At 55.6% G+C, this 17,018-nt stretch overlaps 7 protein-coding genes across 7 annotated transcripts; 3 read left to right on the forward strand and 4 right to left on the reverse strand.

The window, feature by feature from the left end:
• Positions 1 to 1,810: 1,810 nt before the first annotated feature.
• CPAR01_11623 (glycosyl hydrolase family 3 N terminal domain-containing protein) lies at positions 1,811 to 4,154 on the forward strand (the record flags this gene model as incomplete). Its single annotated transcript, XM_060495882.1, has 3 exons — positions 1,811 to 2,239; positions 2,303 to 3,677; positions 3,745 to 4,154. The coding sequence occupies 3 exons, from the start codon at positions 1,811 to 1,813 to the stop codon at positions 4,152 to 4,154; spliced, it is 2,214 nt and encodes a 737-aa protein (XP_060346230.1).
• Positions 4,155 to 4,303: 149 nt separating this feature from the next.
• Positions 4,304 to 4,525, reverse strand: CPAR01_11624 (uncharacterized protein; the record flags this gene model as incomplete). Its single annotated transcript, XM_060495883.1, has 1 exon — positions 4,304 to 4,525. The coding sequence occupies one exon, from the start codon at positions 4,523 to 4,525 to the stop codon at positions 4,304 to 4,306; it is 222 nt and encodes a 73-aa protein (XP_060346231.1).
• A 1,902-nt stretch (positions 4,526 to 6,427) lies between these two features.
• CPAR01_11625 (uncharacterized protein) lies at positions 6,428 to 7,153 on the forward strand (the record flags this gene model as incomplete). Its single annotated transcript, XM_060495884.1, has 1 exon — positions 6,428 to 7,153. The coding sequence occupies one exon, from the start codon at positions 6,428 to 6,430 to the stop codon at positions 7,151 to 7,153; it is 726 nt and encodes a 241-aa protein (XP_060346232.1).
• Positions 7,154 to 7,848: 695 nt separating this feature from the next.
• On the reverse strand, positions 7,849 to 9,683 carry CPAR01_11626 (uncharacterized protein; the record flags this gene model as incomplete). The annotated part of the gene is made up of 2 exons (XM_060495885.1): positions 7,849 to 8,889; positions 8,946 to 9,683. 2 exons carry the CDS (start codon positions 9,681 to 9,683, stop codon positions 7,849 to 7,851), a joined length of 1,779 nt encoding a protein of 592 aa, XP_060346233.1.
• Positions 9,684 to 11,367: 1,684 nt separating this feature from the next.
• On the reverse strand, positions 11,368 to 12,969 carry CPAR01_11627 (uncharacterized protein; the record flags this gene model as incomplete). Its single annotated transcript, XM_060495886.1, has 1 exon — positions 11,368 to 12,969. One exon carries the CDS (start codon positions 12,967 to 12,969, stop codon positions 11,368 to 11,370), a length of 1,602 nt encoding a protein of 533 aa, XP_060346234.1.
• Positions 12,970 to 13,751: 782 nt separating this feature from the next.
• Positions 13,752 to 14,057, reverse strand: CPAR01_11628 (uncharacterized protein; the record flags this gene model as incomplete). Its single annotated transcript, XM_060495887.1, has 2 exons — positions 13,752 to 13,919; positions 13,950 to 14,057. The coding sequence occupies 2 exons, from the start codon at positions 14,055 to 14,057 to the stop codon at positions 13,752 to 13,754; spliced, it is 276 nt and encodes a 91-aa protein (XP_060346235.1).
• Positions 14,058 to 15,194: 1,137 nt separating this feature from the next.
• On the forward strand, positions 15,195 to 16,476 carry CPAR01_11629 (malate dehydrogenase; the record flags this gene model as incomplete). The annotated part of the gene is made up of 3 exons (XM_060495888.1): positions 15,195 to 15,239; positions 15,467 to 15,584; positions 15,638 to 16,476. The coding sequence occupies 3 exons, from the start codon at positions 15,195 to 15,197 to the stop codon at positions 16,474 to 16,476; spliced, it is 1,002 nt and encodes a 333-aa protein (XP_060346236.1).
• Positions 16,477 to 17,018: the final 542 nt, after the last annotated feature.

Here is a 17,018-nt window from a genome sequence, read left to right on the forward strand (position 1 = left end):
GCATCTTCACATACCTTTTGCCATTTTCTTGCATTCTCCATCCAGTCTTCACTCTTTGGGGACAATTTCTGCGCATTTGGTCGGGATTGAGTGTCACTGTTTACTCAATTTGGTCCTTGAGCACCGTTTGGCTCATTGCTTTTGGTGCGTCACCCATCCATGTTCATCCCCAAAAGTTAATGCACAATTAACTCATCACTGTCGACACATGGTTCAGGGGCAGTAAACTAGGTTTACTGGCAGTTGTTTCATGGAAGAACTCCTATTCGATTGACTTCATCTTCTCCTCTTTGCTCTACTGTGTAAGGTCCAAATGATTATGTGCTTGAGAGTGGCATTTCAGACACTACTAGCAGTCCTTGGCCGAGCATGCGCACAACCTTAAAAGCTGGTGTTCGTCTTTGCGTTCCCGGTGCAGACACCTGGGAGTCTGGGAGAACTTCTCCGAATTGGACTCAATCAGTTGCGCGTTTCTCGTTAACCTGAAGTATATTTCGTTCTCTATTGCATGCAGCCCAGCTTGTGTGTAACTACCAGCCAAGTTTTCACAACATCATAAGCGTAACACAACAGGGCCTGGATGAGGCACTTCGCTACGAAGCAGTCGACACACCATTGGCATTGCGTCAGAGATGCCAACATGAGTACGCGGAAGAGTTCATCCTTTTTCATTGTCAGGAAGGGGCGAAAAAAATGAGGGGAGCTTCAAATTTCCGACCACCGCCGTTCCCTTTCCCCCGGGTTCTCCAAAAAGCGACCGCCGAGCGGCCATCCCAACGCGGGGTTGTAAGCGGGCCGGCATTTAATAAGTTAAGATTCACAACGTCATTTAATTGCGTTCAGGGGCCACGACATTCAACCGGCTATGGCCCGGACTCGCCTCCGAGCGAATAATCATTAATGGTGTACGGCAATTCAGAACAATAGCAAATAACCGCTCTATTGCAATTGGGTCTTGCGGCAGACGGCCCGACGTCCTGTGAACGGGTGTCCATTCGCGGGAATACTTTTGAACGAGACTGAAAAGACGTGGATCAGTTGAGGTTTTCCCCTCATTTTCATGTGCCCATCATGTACATCGCCTCATGCCCCGGCTTCCAAGAGATCAAATGTAACCCTACGGCAATGTCAATGTCACCTGAGAGACCAACGCAGTCCGACGTTTTGTTCCGGGACGATCTTCTCCCATTTCTCCAAACCGGAGGGGAGCAGCCGCCGCGATTTGGCCACAGTTCTCTAGCGGCACATATCCATGGTTACTTTTATGGGATGAACGCACAAAACATGTGGTCAACGATTACTACCTATACTGAATAATAATCACCGACCATGGATCTTGTGAAAGGATGATCAATACCAAGCCGCTGGATACTACTACCGAACATGCCGACTCAAAAGTATGGAGAACGGCTCAACTCTAAAGTTGCCCCCTTAATGTAGACGCACAGGGCCAAGACATGAAGGGGGCCAATTGGCAATTTATACTATGCCAACCACTGGGCCACGGAACCATACATGTCCTTGTCGCGGGACATGAGATCACAGGGACATACCGAGCCCAATTCACGCAGATTGACCCTGCAGGAATGACGACCTCTCTCCTCTTCTCCATGTCCTCGGCAGCTTGGCCAGACACCTCTGGTTTACTGAACGGTGTGGATCGTCACTGCCCCTCAAGCGGGGAGGAAAGCTCCCAAGAGGCTCATGAGCTTCAGGCCTCCGGGGACGTATAAAGGCGAAGACCCCCGGCCGCACACATCTGCGCTTCTCTCACCATCCGTCCCACAGACCTGAACGTTCCTTTATCAAAATGCATCTCCCCAAGATCGCATTCCTGGCCGCAGCGGCTTGCCTCGCCAGCGCGCAAAACTCCACGGGAGGTGGCAGCCCCGTCCGCACCCCGGAATGGAACGCAGCCTACGCCAAAGCCGAAGCCGCCATCGCCAAGCTCTCTCTCGACGAGAAGATTGGTATCGTCTCGGGTATCGGCTGGGGCAAGGGCCTCTGTGTCGGTAACACCTCGCCCGCGTCCTCCATCAACTACCCCTCGCTCTGTCTCCAGGACGGGCCTCTCGGCGTCCGCTACGCCAGCAGCGTGACGGCCTTTGTGCCCGGTATCCAGGCGGCCGCAACGTGGGACGTCGATTTAATTCGGCAGAGGGGCGCGTTCAAGGCTGCTGAGGCGAAGGGCGTTGGTGTCCATGTTATGCTTGGCCCTGCGTGTGGTGCTTTGGGTAAAGTAGGTTCTGGGGCCCCGTACTTGCGATTCAAAAGAATGTGGCTGACCACTGAATCTGAATAGACACCAAACGCCGGTAGAAACTGGGAGGGCTTCGGCCCGGATCCGTACCTCATGGGCATCGCAACCAGAGAGACTATCGAAGGCATGCAGTCTTCTGGCGTCCAAGCAACGGCAAAACACTACATTGTCAACGAGCAAGAACTCAACCGCGAGACGATCAGCAGCAACGTCGGCGACAGGGAAATGCACGAGCTCTACCTCTGGCCCTTTGCCGAGGCCGTCCACGCCAACGTCGCCTCGGTAATGTGCTCCTACAACAAAATCAACGGCACCTGGGCCTGCGAAAACGACGCCGTCATGACCAAGCTACTCAAGGAAGAGCTGGGTTTCCCAGGGTACGTCATGACGGATTGGTACGCCACCACGAGCACCGTCAGCGGCGCCGAGGCCGGGCTGGACATGATGATGCCGGGCGCCAACTACAACAACGATCCCAGCTCCGTGTGGTGGGGCCCGCAGCTCAAGACGGTCGTGGAGAACGGCACCGTCTCGCTGACCACGATCGAGGATAAAGTCCGCCGCATCCTCGCGGCATGGTACCTCCTCGGCCAGGACCAGGGCGAGTACCCGCCCGTCAACCTCGCGGCCAACGTCCAGGGCACGCACAAAGACAACGTGCGCGCCACGGCGCGGGACGGCATCGTGCTGCTCAAGAACGACGGCGCCATCCTCCCGCTCAAGGCGCCCAAGAAGATCGCCGTCATCGGGTCCTCGACCGTGAATAACCCGGCCGGCATCAACGCCTGCTACGACCGCAGCTGCAACAACGGCACCCTCGGCATGGGATGGGGCTCCGGAACGGTAGACTACCCCTACCTCGTCGCCCCCCTCGACGCGATCCGGGAGCGCGCGCAGCAGGACGGCACAGAGGTATCCGCCAGCAGCACCGACGACGCGCAGCAGGGCGCTACCGCGGCCGCCGGCGCCGACGCGGCGTTTGTCTTCATCACGTCGGACTCGGGCGAGGGCTACATCACCGTCGACGGCAACATTGGCGACCGCAACACGCTGGACCCGTGGCACAACGGCAACGAGCTCGTCAAGGCCGCGGCGGCAGTCAACGATAATGTCGTGGTCGTGGTGCACAGTGTCGGGCCCATCATTCTCGAGACGATCCTCGCGCAGCCCGGCGTCAAGGCCATTGTATGGGCTGGGCTCGGGTCGCAGGAGACTGGCAATGCGCTGGTTGATATCCTCTGGGGCACGACAAACCCCAACGGAAAGCTGCCGTATACGATTGGCAAGAGCGTCGCCGACTACGGCACTGCGGTGTCCAAGACGCTCGAGGATAACTTTGCCGAGGGCATCTTTATCGACTATCGCCACTTTGACCGGGCTGGCATTGAGCCGCGGTACGAGTTTGGTTACGGATTGTGTAAGTCTTTTGTGCTCTAGGGGAGGGTCGATGCTTCACTTGAGAGCCATGCTAATGGAATATGCAGCATACACCAACTTTACCTACTCGGACATCAGCGTCACATCCACAGCTACATCCGGCCCGGCCGTCGGCCAGGTGGTCCCCGGTGGCCGCGCCGATCTCTTTGAGGTCGTTGCCACCGTAACGGCGACCATCAAGAACACGGGATCCATCGCCGGCGCCGAGATCGCGCAGTTGTACCTTACCCTCCCGGCCGGCGCGCCCCTGTCTCCGCCGAAGCAGCTCCGCGGATTCGAGAAGTTGAGGCTCGGCGAGGGCGAATCAGCAGTAGCGACGTTCAACCTGAGGAGGAAAGACCTGAGCTATTGGGATGTCGCAAGCCAGAACTGGGTTGTGCCGGCGGGTACGTTTACCGTCAAGGTTGGAGCGTCGAGCAGAAACCTGGCGTTGGAGGGAAGCCTGGTCGTGTCCTAGATTCCGTGTACGTCCATAGCATATTGATTGATGCAATGAGACGATAATGTTGCAACAAAAACTCCAGTACCTTGAATTGAGGCCCGGCCGGCGGGATGTTCACGTGAGGCGTAATGAGGTTCCAAGTCCACTGACATACTAGGCGCAGTTCAATCCACGTCGGGCCGGGTGACACGGGAATAGTGGCTTGGCGGAAGCGAACATGCGGCGGAGCGGTCGTGGTTCCGCCACGGCAGTGGGCTCTCGCCGTCTCGCGTTCGGGAATGTGGGCGGAGTCTCCGAGATGCCGATGTGGACTGTGGCGCGGGTTCAGACTTTAGAGTCCCATCCCTGCTCCAAGCTCCAGCGCGCCGCGAGTGAGGCTCGGGCATCTTTTCAAGAACCTAGAAAATGTTTCGACATGTTCTAGAAGATAGCGGGGTGGGCCTCAATCTGGGCAGATTAGGATGTTACTGGGCTCATGCTTCTCATGAGTCGGCGACGAACGGGCGAACCTTGCTGCCGTGGAGCCGTGTCTGCCGTCTTGGCTGCTGGGTAGAGTACGGCCAGTCTACAGAGACTTATAGTGTGAAGTTGTTAAAGCCGTGAAGAAGCGCGAGGACCGGAAATAATAAGGTATTGCATTCAAAACATGATGTGATCTGAAGGTTTCCAAAACTAAAGTGACTCGGGGCTGATTTACGTCTGCGAGGCAGTGGGCGCGGTCTGAGGTGTCTGTGAGGCTGAGCTGGGATGAAGGTTATTCCCACGTAAGTTTTGTGCCTGGGGATAATCTCAAGTCAAGATGCGAGTGTAGCCGAGGGTGCAGCGGAGGTGAACCGTAGAAGATGACGAGACCGATTGCGGAGGTACTTGAAGCCTCACGGAGCCTCAGAATGACGTTATTGATGAAGACGACTGTTGTGAAATGTATTCTATAGAGTGTAGAGAGAGAGAGAGAGGCGGTGGTTGACGATAGTAAAGGTGAGGACGCAATCGCGGTGGCTCTCCGGACTCGCCGACTGGGACCCCTAACGCCGAAGACCCGAAGCACGGGACGGAGGGTGACATGGTCCATCCCGAAAGAGAAAGTGGAACCACCTGGTGGGGCCTAGCGCACCGCCTCCCCCGAACTCACTCACCTTTACTTTGCACTCTCACTTTCACTCTCACTCTCAGGCTCACGTTCAGTCCTCAGTCCTTATTTTCAGTACTCACATTCACTCTGAGTCCTCGCCAAAAGTCTGCCCTATCGACTATTGACGCTGCCTCGCACCCTGTCGCACCCCAGCCGGCAATCTCGCATCTCCCCCGCCGACTTCGCCCAGCACTGATTCGATATTCTTAGCATGCGCCTTGTGGGAATCTGCCGTGCATTCGCAATCTGCCGTCTGCAGGTCCGGTAATCCACAATCCGCGAATAAGCAAAAATTAAGGTGTGTTTGCAGATGGAACGCTACCTTGCGTCTCCTCCCGTCTGTACCTGTATATCCGAATAAACAGACTGAGAGTAAGGTCGAGGCACCAGGCATAATGTTCAGGGCAAACAATGACGAGCATACCTTCTTCTCTCACATCAGACGCTCCGTCCCACACAGACATACCCCATCCCTCAAACTCCATACAGAGTTACATCTCTGCAGAACGTGGTGCAGAAGTACATTCCATGAGAATCCCGTGACGGTATCCAAAGACTCGGCATAATGACCATCTGTCTCGCCCACTAGCGCCGCCAGACGATACAGCCAAGGCACGAACACATCAAACGCGTGTCGAACCATCCCCCGCGGAGAAGAATGACCTGCCCATCGTGAATTACGTGTAATATCAAACCATTGGGCGCTGAGCCCCGGCGACCATGTGGAGTGTCCGTGAAGGGATGGACGCGGGAGCCAGTGTGTAGTGTGTACCTCTGTGAATGTGAAGTGACACCAAAAAGAGGGGCCGCCGCCTTACGCAATTCCCTACCACCACCCCAAGCCCGAAAACTCCGCCCCAGCGCGACCTTGCGCCGCTCCCGGGATCCATCCTCGTCGCGAAGCTTAGGATTCTCTCCAAGTCACAGTCATGCCTTGATCACTCACCCCCCAGCTTGGACTGGTTCCCCTGTGAACCTGTTCAGACGACCGGTTTACTTAAGGCTGGTGTTCCCCAGTTCCCATTCCCATTTGCCTTCATTACTATCTTGTTCATCAACAAACTCGCCACTTACACTCAAACCTCGAGAAGCGAATACAAAACCACTTACACACACCACAACATCATCACCAAACACAACTAAGCAGCACCCACAAATGTCAGCACAAGACTACTACGGCGGCACCCGCCAAAACACCCACACCCCAGGAGGCGGCTCCTCCTCCCGCCACCTCTCCGCGGGCCCCCTCATAGATAGCGCAGGCTACCGCCCCCGCTCCGCAAACTCAGAACGCCCTCACTCCTCCTTCTCCTCTCTCGGCCTCCCGGGCTCCTCCTCCCACCACCGCTCCCGATCCTCCGGTCCACCAGGCTACGACGCCCAACTCGGCACAGGCCAAGAAGGCGAACGCGGCCTCGTCTCCACTATCGGCGGCGGCGCGGCAGGAGGGTACGCAGGAAAGAAGTTCCTCGGCGGGAAACTCGGCGCCGTGGCGGGTGCTCTGGGCGGCGCGGTGGTCGCGAATAAGCTGGAGCACAGGTTGAGTGCAAGTCATCACTCCAGCAGCCACAGTCATGGACACCACAGGCATCACGGACACCACCACCCGCCGCCTCCTCCGCCCCCGCCTCCCCATCACTACGGAGGTCATCACCACCACCACGGCGGACCTCCCCCGCCACCCTACGGAGGCCACCACTACGGTCCGCCGCACCATGGTCCCCCGCACCACGGCGGAAGCCACCACTCTTCCGGTGGCTTCGGCGGTCTGGTCGGTTCGTTGATGGGACGTGAGAAGCATGGACACCACGGCGGGCCTCCTCATCACGGGGGTGGTCACCACGGTCACCACGGACATCATGGCCACCACGGAGGCTGGTAGAGAGACTCGGATGGATTGATGACTATTTGGATACGACTGGCGTTTTTCGGGGTGGCTTTACTCGTAATGATGTTACTGTCTACTATATACCTGCACGGCTACTGCATTAGAGAGAAGTAAGAGGTGGACGTTTTGACATGGGAATATTCAGGGAAACCGATATCGATGGCCTTGCTGGCCTACTCAGATACCTTTAAGCGTCTCACGACGCGTGTAAATTCAGACTTGTACAAATTCATAATTTGCTTTCATTTTGCACGGTGACCAAAGGGTCACTATCCTATGCGTGTGTGATGCTACTCGCGGCCTTAGCCATGCAATGCATATAACATCCTGAAAAGAGAAACTCCAAGATTCAAAACTCCGTCAGAGGTGCAAGGCCCCCTTATGCTCCCCGAATGAAGCCCCCTCCCTGGTATAGAAGACGGGCAAAAACAGTCAACTAAATGCCCGTGTAATACTGAGAACCCGACCTCGGGCGAACAGTATCCAATGAGCAGGTGTATATATGTGTCCCAAAGAAAGCAAAAAAGAAAGTCGTCATCATCGTCGCGTTTCGCCCGGGAACCTTGCAACCTCGGTTCTTCCGGCGCCAAAACACGTGTGTATATGCAATCCAAATAAAAGCAATGCAGATCCCCCGGGTGATCATCCATGCGAAGAAATTCGAAAGAAAACAGGACAAAACACGGCACTCATACTCCTACGGCCCCTTCTGGCCGATTTCTCCCTGGAATCTGAATTTCGCCGTCATCGTCGTCAGAGCTGTCGCCCGCTTGCGCTGCTTGATCAATCATCCGCTCAATGTCTGCGTCCGCTAAGCGAGGCCGTGGTCGTGAGGTGCTGCCAAGGGCCGCTGGTAATGACAGTTGAGGACGAAGAGTGCTGCCAATGGTTCCTCCGGAGAAGCTGGCACTTCCGTTGATTCGCCTCCTCATCGGCCCTCGTGATTGAGGTGAGTCCATGTCAATGTCCATATCGCTCACTGCCGTCATACCTCCAGGGCTCTTTTCAAAACCCACACGCTTTTGCGGCAGGGGCCGTTGCGAGGGCAGACTTTTCCGGGGTTGTGAGCTTGGCAGAGCATGGCGACCAGGCAAGTTCGAGGCCGCCGACGACGAGTAGTTGTGCTTCATGTTGGCCGAGTTTCCGGGGCTGCTCATGAAGAGTAGTGATTCGATGGCATCCTGCTCTCTAACGTTTTGATGAGGTGAGAAGAGAATCGGGTCGATGAGTGGAGTCCGGCCTAACCTCTGATTTGGCGTCGCGTTGTTGTTCGGTTGAGAAGGGGTATGCGGTGACGCGCTGTGTGAGTGGGAGAGAAGAGTCGGAGTGTAGCGAGGGTTTGAATTTCGGCGCGGGTTATGGCCCCCGATTGGCCTTGACGGCTGAATCGGAGCAGGCGGTGCAAGTGTAGGAACGTTTTGATGCTGAACAGGTGCGGGAGGTGAGGCAGAGGTATGCGTGGATCTTTGGCCCTCCTTCCAGAAGGACTCGTAGGTTGCAGGGCTGGGACCAGAACTTGCGGTGGTGGCGGCGCTCACGGGTTGATAACGAGCCATATTGGCGCGAGGACTTGCAGACAGCTCTTGGCGGCCGTGCAAGGTGGAATGGCTTGAGGTGGGCGAGGCGGCCTGGGACGCCATGGATTCGACTTCATCAATGGAGTGTGATTGCCAGCCGTGATTGACCTTGAGCATTGCGTACGAGAGGCGCGTCTTGAGGTCGCTGGACCACTATACATTCTGGATCAGCCATGCTATCTTTGTTTTAGTGTCGCGTGCCGACTTACATCACCGATACTGCTGGCTGTAGTAGAGGCCATGCTGACGGTGCTCGTGTTCCTCGAGTGGCCCATCCGAACTGGAGAGGTGTTTTCCTTGAGAGCACCGTCGGCCATTCGCTTCCGGGCCGTTGCCATTACATTGTCCTCGGCCAGCTTGTCCTGGGCGGCGGCAATATGTGATAATTGAAGTAATTGTGACTCTTGGCTAGAATCGTGGCCGTTGAGGCTTCCTCCCGGCATGTCACCCTGACTGGCGGGCGGCGTGAAGACGTTGGCGGGTTCGGCGGACAGGCTCGAGGTCTGCGAGTCAGAGGGGAGCGGTCGCTGGTGGGCGGATGGATTAACCCGAGAAGGTGCGGAGGATGCAGCGATTGAGGCGATTTTGGGAGGATGGTGATCGGCTATGCGAGGAAGTTGATTTGACGCTGAAAAGGGTTGTGAAGGCTGCTGGTAGCTGGGCTGGGGTTGTTGGCCTTGTGAGTGAAGGTGAGCGTGGGCGTGGCTATGGAGATTGTGGTGGTGATTCGCAGTCGCGTCGCCCAAGGAAGATGCGGCTTTGTCGTTGGGGAGCGCGTCTGGGGAGGCGACGGGCTGGGGTCGGGCCAAAGGCTGCAGAGCACGACGAGCGGCTTTATTCGGGAGCAATCCCGTGTCTTGCAGGGCCGCGGGCGAGTGTATTTTGAGGTATTGTCGGTCGGATTCGTGTATATGGCCCAGCCGGGGCGGGATGGAGGCAGAGTCCATGGGCGGACAGATTGGTGATGCGCCGGACTGAAGTGTGGTGACGGAGGGTTCGAGCGGCAGACGGACGCAGGGACCGACTATGTTGGAGAGTGTATTCAAACACTGATCAGGACGATATACGGTGACGGGGCCGGCGAGGGGACAGGAGAGAGAGATTTGGTGGTCGGAGGTGTAGGAGTGACCGAGGTGACGGGTGAGGGTTGCGACGAGGATCGGGTGTGCGGTGTGGTAGAGGAACAGTGCGGTGCAGTTGAGTGTGGTGGTGGTGGTGGTGGGCTGTGGTCCAGTTGCATAGATAGGTGAGGTACGCGGACAACACTAGGCAGGTCACACAGGCGGTGCTGTCCGCTGTCGAGGCATTTGCTAACGGTTGCGGGCACCTAAGAGTAAGACGGTAGTTAGACGATAGGTAATTAGCTGGGGGGAATTGATGGACGGGCGGGGGGATGGAAGACGGAACGGGGAGCCTGGAGGAGCGATGACTGGGGTGGAGGAGGAAAAGGGCGGTTTACGCGGTCTGCGTCGCGTTATTTTCGCCCACCTGGCTTACCTTCCCGTCGGTTGTTCTCTTTTACAATGAAAGTCCCCGTATGTTTTTTTTTTCTGCCCAGGTGTGTCTCGTCTGATGTGTGTGTGTGTGTGTGGGCGTGGGCGTGTGTGTTTCCGTGGATTGTTGACTCTTGTTATCGTTGTTCTGGCCCTTGGGGGAGAAACTCCAGTGTCTCTCGGCTGTGTCTTGCAGCGGCTTCTCCACTGTAACAATGGCGAATTCCCCCCTCCCAGTCGTCCTGACCTAACGCTCTTGGGGTTCCTTTCGCTAAACAGACGGGGACCCCAGTTCGGTGGTCACGCAAGAGGATGCAAATAGGGTCTACAGAGAAAATAGAAAATTGAAGATGATGAAGACGAGAAAACTGAAAGTGTGATGCAATGGAAACTCATGTCAGAATTTGGCCAGTCAGTAACGGAAGGTAAGGTAGGCAGGTACACGGGGCGAGTCGATGCCCGCGCCTGCCAGATCAAGAGAAACACCCCGACCGAGGCGACGTGGACAGTGGTGGCGGCAAAAATCGAGCAACTGCGACACGCCCAGTTTCCCGCTCGGCCTGACTCAGCAGGTCAAAGACACGAAGTCACATGATGTTGTACCGAAGTATCTTCCACCATCATCACCACACCACCACCGCCTCCCGTCCCTTCCCATCCCTCCCCATCCCAGTACCTCACTACCACACTTCCCTGAATATCTGCCCTCTATCCGTATACAATGTTTGCTCTTCATCAAAGACCGACCTGCTGTTCCAGGCCTCTTCTTTGTCTGTGATTGGATCACTGAACGGATACCCCTAAAGCTGAAGTATTGCTGCCCAAGCCCAAATGTGAACCGAGCATACCCATCTCCATCTCTGAATAAGGTAGATTTAGCAAGGTAGGTATCCGTAGTCTAAGTCTCATATAAGATGCCCCCAATCATGCCTTACATGCAAACACTCGAGCGTATCTCCGTCACCGCTACACAATGCATTGTCCAAATCCATCAACTCCCCGAGAAATGCTTACTCATGTCTTCATGTCTCATCTGTAAGAGACTCTAACCCAATCATCCAGTTGACCACTTGTTGAGGGTCCTCTAATACTCCCGTACTCTCCACTCCAATCCACGACAAGTCATTGAACCGTGAACTCAACCACACGCTGGCTCGTCACCCGTCGCCGAGTATCCATGCGCCCCGCCATCCAAGATCACCGCTTCGTTGTCGCCAAAGTCATCCTGTACCCTCCTCCACTGCGTCTTTCTGTCCTTGCGGCCCTCCAGCTGCGCTCCCTTTCCCTTGGCATCCCACACCGGTTTGATCAGCCCTCCCAGCAAAGGGTTCTGACTAAAGGCTCCACCGCCGCCAACACCGCCCTGTCCACCCTGTCGTTGACTGGTGAGGCTGTAGTTCTCGTCTTCAACTTCGTCCATAACAATATCCTCTTCGTCCGGCGTCGTCGGCCGCTCCACAGCCGCCATCTTCCTGACTACCTTGCCACCCACCACGTCAATGCTGACCACCTGCCGCCGCTTCTCGTACTCGGGCTTTGCGTTCCACTCAATCTCGCGGAGGATCTTCTGCTGCCTCTTGAGCTCCTTGGCCCGCTCCTCGGGCGTCGACCAGATGTTGCCTCCGCTGCCGGCCATGGCTCCGCTGACATCAAAGTCTGCCGCCTCGTCTCTGACCGTCGTTCGCCGCGCGTTCTGCGCCTGGAAGTTCAATAGCTTGTCCCGGTGCTCCTTGGCCTTGACCTCCGCCTCGGACATCTTGTTCTGGCTAAATGGCGCCGGCTTCTTGCTGACCTCGGCCCGCTTATGAGCATCTCTGTCCGCAGCCATGCGCTCCTTTCCTCGCTCGGCCTTGAGCTCCCTGATCATGCCTTGTACGTCCTCCGACGACAGCAGAGGCGTGCCACAGAATGTGCATGGCCCCAGGCCCTCCTTGACGCAAATGACCTTGCCACACGACTGGCAGTTGGGTGCCGCCGTCTGCAGCGGGTGCCGTGTAGCAACGCAGTTGCACCTCCTTGCTTTCGGATCATCACCCATTGTCGGGTTCGTCGTCAGCTCTAAAGATCTAATAGCCGCGTCTAAATCGTTGAGGGCCGTGGATGCACCTGCCATTGGCGTACCTCCGGCAATCGATATCTTTGTAGGTTTCGTCGTAGGCTTGGGGGTAGAGGATCGTGATACAGGGTTCGACTTGGGCTTCGCCTTGACATCGGATATCAGGTAGCCTCCGGCCGTTCTTTGCTGCTGCGGAGGAGGGGTAGCACTCTTTGGTGGTTGCTTAGAACCCGACGACGGGGCCCCAAGTTGCGGGAAGGCGGTGCTGATGCTGTTGCTGCCGCTGCTCTCCGCCGCCGGAGCTGGCTTCTTCCCTCCATACCACTCGTCCTCCTGTGACTTCTTATTGTAGCTTGCTCCTGGGGGAGGTGCAGCCTCGATTTGTCTTGCGGCCGGTGTGTGTATGTTTGCCTTCTTCTTCTTGGGTCCCCGTGACGTCTTTGGAGCAGGCTCCGGGGCACTTGAGCTGGTCAAACTGGATGGCGGCGCTGGGGCTGGGGTCTTTTTCTCTTGTCGTCGTGAATTGAAGGAGGAAATGAACTCGACGGCCTGTGGTGAGTCGCCCAGTAAGTCGTTGAAGTGGTTTGCGGCTTCGGATTTCGACAGCGTGTTTGCGTAGTCGAGCATCTGCTTTAGCTCGTCCTCAGGGAGGGGCAGCAGGCGGGAGAGCTGCGCCAGAGACATGTTGAGAGTTTGGCGTCTCTTTCTAAGTGTATCTATGTCGAGACAGAATCGGCTTTTCGGATCGTGGTGGAAGTTGTTAGGGCAAGGGAAAGGGTGTAGTTGTGAAGCTTTCGCAGCAATTCAGATTTGAGAATGATGATGATGAAATTGACAAAAGTGGCGGGGTCTTTCTTTAGCTGATGTTCTTGGAAGCTAGCGCCACAGCTCCCCGCGACTGTCAAAGTTAGGGTGGGGTCAGCGCTGTGGTCGGCCGGCAACCCCCGCTGCCTGTCATCGAAGAGTCACTCGGCGTGATGAGAACATATCTCACTCTGATGATGAGATGGAGGGACTGGATATTAGCTGTATTTCATCTCCCAATGCGATTATTGTAGATTACTATCCTACTCAGTGACCTGAATGCCGCTAAACTCACACTCGAAAATTCTCATGTCATTTGAAAAGCATGACCTATTTATCGAAGCTTACCTATGGAAAGCATTCAGTCCTGCGTATAAGAATGAACCCTTGGATGCTGACTAAGTCTTATTCAGACTCGAACCTATGTATACAGACGAAAACACAATGAGAGAATCTCATCAGGCCATCGTTATTTTGCCAGTCTGCTTGCATTTGAATTCCGTCGTGTGATACTGTACAACGTGGCACAATCGAAAAGACCTTCCTTTCAGCCCAAAGAAAGTCTTACGTTGAACCATACTTACTGTCTATCTCAAGTGTTGAAGAGGAATTTCAAAGGCATAGGCTTTTTTACATGACCTATTATCATAGGTTACGGCAGTTCAAAACATGTTATCACCAGATGTCACAGACCGGGAGGTGCCAGTCGGAGCCGGGTGGAAGCCGGCTACGAGGCGCGGGCCGTACGGAGTACAACAAGACTGGGGGGTCATGAGGTCATGAGTCGGCGCCGGTTGCGGTGTCTTGAGAGTTCCGAAGCACCTTTTCGCCGACGTAGAAATGAAAGCAAATATGCGCACCAGTGAGATGGCGTGTTCTGGCTTCCCCAACTGCGCTGAGTATGCGTAGGTAGTATACATAGGGAGTACCACCTCGGTATGCTTCATGGGTAGGGCCAGGGAAGACATGCATATGTCGAGTAAGGCTGTCTGAAAAGATGTCACATGAAGCAAGGCGGTTCTGATGGACAGTGTAACATGTTCTCCGACGGATGGTAGGGGATCCCAGGGATGCAGAACCGAGAGTGAGGCCATTGTGCGTAGATCCCGTCCACCCATTGCGTCCGTTGGCTGGCTTCCATTAGGGAGTATACAATGGTGGTAATTGAGAAGGAGTCCAGTTCAGCAGGCTTTACCGTAACCTCGGGTCGAGGGATGTAGGTATTAATGCGGGATACATCATCTATCATATACACTACGACAGATGGGTTACAGCAAGGTAATCGTAGGGTAGATAAGCATGTGCCATGATGAGACCGTCCGTCCATCCATCCGAGGGCGTCTAACGGGTGCGGCAGAGTCGACTGCGTCTCTCGTTCCGGGGTTGAGTGGTAGCAGTGGAGAGTGGATGGTCGGGGACCAAGCTCGGCGATGGGAAGCTGAGAAGGAAGAAAAGGAAGGGGAAAAAAAGATGCTACAGAATGCACCGCAGTGCCGCAGAGATGTGTGGAGTACGTATCCTCTCCGGCGTTTCCCCGTGGTCTTCCGGGTGGCCGTGACGCTAGACCTGAATTGGAATTGGCGTGGGGTTTCTTTCCTGCTTGTTTTTTTTTTTGGCTGGCGGTCGCATCGTGATCCATCACTCGCACCTTGTAGCCTCAGGAAAGCAAGTCCCGGTCAGTCAGTCAGCACTGGAGTGTTGGTAGTAATAACAACCACAGCTAAGCTAAGGAAGGTAGAGACAAGAGCGGAGCCGAGAAATGGAACCTGAGGTGCTGACAAGGTGTGGAAAGAAAGGCCGGGAATGACGGGGGGAAAACAGTGGATGGTGGGCCCTTTCTGAAGCCTTCACCCACTCGCAGGGCCGCATCCTGCCATTCCCGGGCCCCCGTCAATCCACTGTCTGTGGCTCCCGTGTGGTGCGTGTGCTCTCTGTTGAGTGTCCTGTTGTCCTCCGCTGCTGCGCTGTTGCTGTGTGAGAGGTGTGTGCCAACTTATTTCGCGCGCCTCATAAATTTTTAAACCTCTGCTCTTTTTTTCCTTCCCTCATCCATCTTCACTGTGTACCATCTACCTACTACACATCCCCCCCTCCTCGTCGCAATCATGTCTTTCGTCCAGCGCCGCATGTTCTCCGCCTCGGCGAGAAGCGTAAGTCAATCTTTAGCTCCCAATTCCTATCTGGCTGCGCATCAAAGCAGAGCTCTCTCTCTCTCTCTCTCTTCTCCATAGCTCCGAAAAGCCGACCTCGGGGCACGGAACTGAAGGGAGACACAAGCTATGAAGCTTCGTCATGATCCAACGTCAACAAACACAAATGCATCATCACATATAATGGAAACAGCCAAAAGACCGTTCAGCTGACAACATGCCTATAGCTCTCCAAGGTCACCGTTCTCGGTGCCGCCGGTGGTATTGGCCAGCCCCTCTCCCTGCTCATGAAGCTCAACCCCAGAGTCACTGAGCTCGCCCTCTACGATATCCGCGGAGGCCCTGGTAAGTCCATCTCCATCTTCCTTTCCAGCAACACCCAATTGACTCCTGTCCAGGTGTCGCCGCCGACATCTCCCACGTCAACACAAAGTCCGTCGTCAAGGGCTACGACCCCACCGCCACCGGCCTCGCCAGCGCCCTCAAGGGCGCCGAGGTCGTCCTCATCCCCGCCGGCGTCCCCCGCAAGCCCGGCATGACCCGCGACGACCTCTTCAACACAAATGCCTCCATCGTCCGCGACCTCGCCAAGGCCTGCGCCGAGTCCTGCCCCGACGCAAACATCCTCGTCATCTCCAACCCCGTCAACTCCACCGTCCCCATCGTCTCCGAGGTCTTCAAGGCCCACGGCGTCTACAACCCCAAGCGCCTCTTCGGCGTCACCACCCTCGACGTCGTCCGCGCCTCCCGCTTCGTCTCCGAGATCAAGTCCACCGACCCCAAGGACGAGAACATCACCGTCGTCGGCGGCCACTCAGGCGTCACCATCGTCCCCCTCTTCTCCCAGTCCAACCACCCCGACCTCTCCTCCAACGCCGAGCTCGTCAACCGCGTCCAGTTCGGCGGTGACGAGGTCGTCAAGGCCAAGGACGGCGCCGGCTCCGCCACCCTCTCCATGGCTTTCGCCGGTGCCCGCATGGCCGAGTCCCTCCTCCGCGCCTCCCAGGGCGAGAAGGGCATCGTCGAGCCCACCTTTGTCGACTCCCCCCTCTACAAGGACCAGGGCATCGACTTCTTCTCCTCAAAGGTCGAGCTCGGCCCCAACGGTGTCGAGAAGATCCTTCCCCTCGGCAAGGTTGACGCCGCCGAGGAGAAGCTCCTCGAGGCCTGCTTCGCCGACCTCAAGAAGAACATTGCCAAGGGTGTTGCCTTTGTCGCCTCCAACCCCCCCAAATAAGTGCAACACTTTCCGTGTGTCACTTTTGATGTAAACTAGGGGACGTGTTGTAGTAGATGGAAACCTACACAAACAGGTTGAGCAGAGTTGAAAACAAAACAAAATCACATCCTCCACTACTTTTTTTTCAGTCTAATCCGACTGGCAAAGAAAGAAAAGGATGACGGGTAGACACAGAAGCGCACACCAAAAGTCGTGCTTTACCTACTCGTGGCATCGACTTTGCGTCTGCCTCTGTACCATAAAATTTCAAACACGCTTGACTTCAAACTTTATTCCTTAAAATGCCGTGATCCAACATCCCCTACGTTACACCGACTATTTCCTGTTGAAAGACGTGCATGCGTGAGCGCTTCGTAGATAGTCATTAAGATCTACCTACCTGCAAATAGCGCCTGACAAAGGCAGGCTTACTACATCTTTTTTGATGGTTCTTGTGTAGCAAACAAAAGTCTTGGTTACCTGATGAAGGTCCGGTTGTAAAGAATTTCAAGACACAGCTTCTCCAAAACTCAGACTACGACAAAGTATTGTATGCACAT

The sequence above is a fragment of the Colletotrichum paranaense genome, assembly GCF_030867605.1.
Source record: "Colletotrichum paranaense strain IMI 384185 chromosome Unknown Scaffold_9.1, whole genome shotgun sequence".
Classification (NCBI taxonomy): Eukaryota; Fungi; Ascomycota; class Sordariomycetes; order Glomerellales; family Glomerellaceae; genus Colletotrichum; species Colletotrichum paranaense.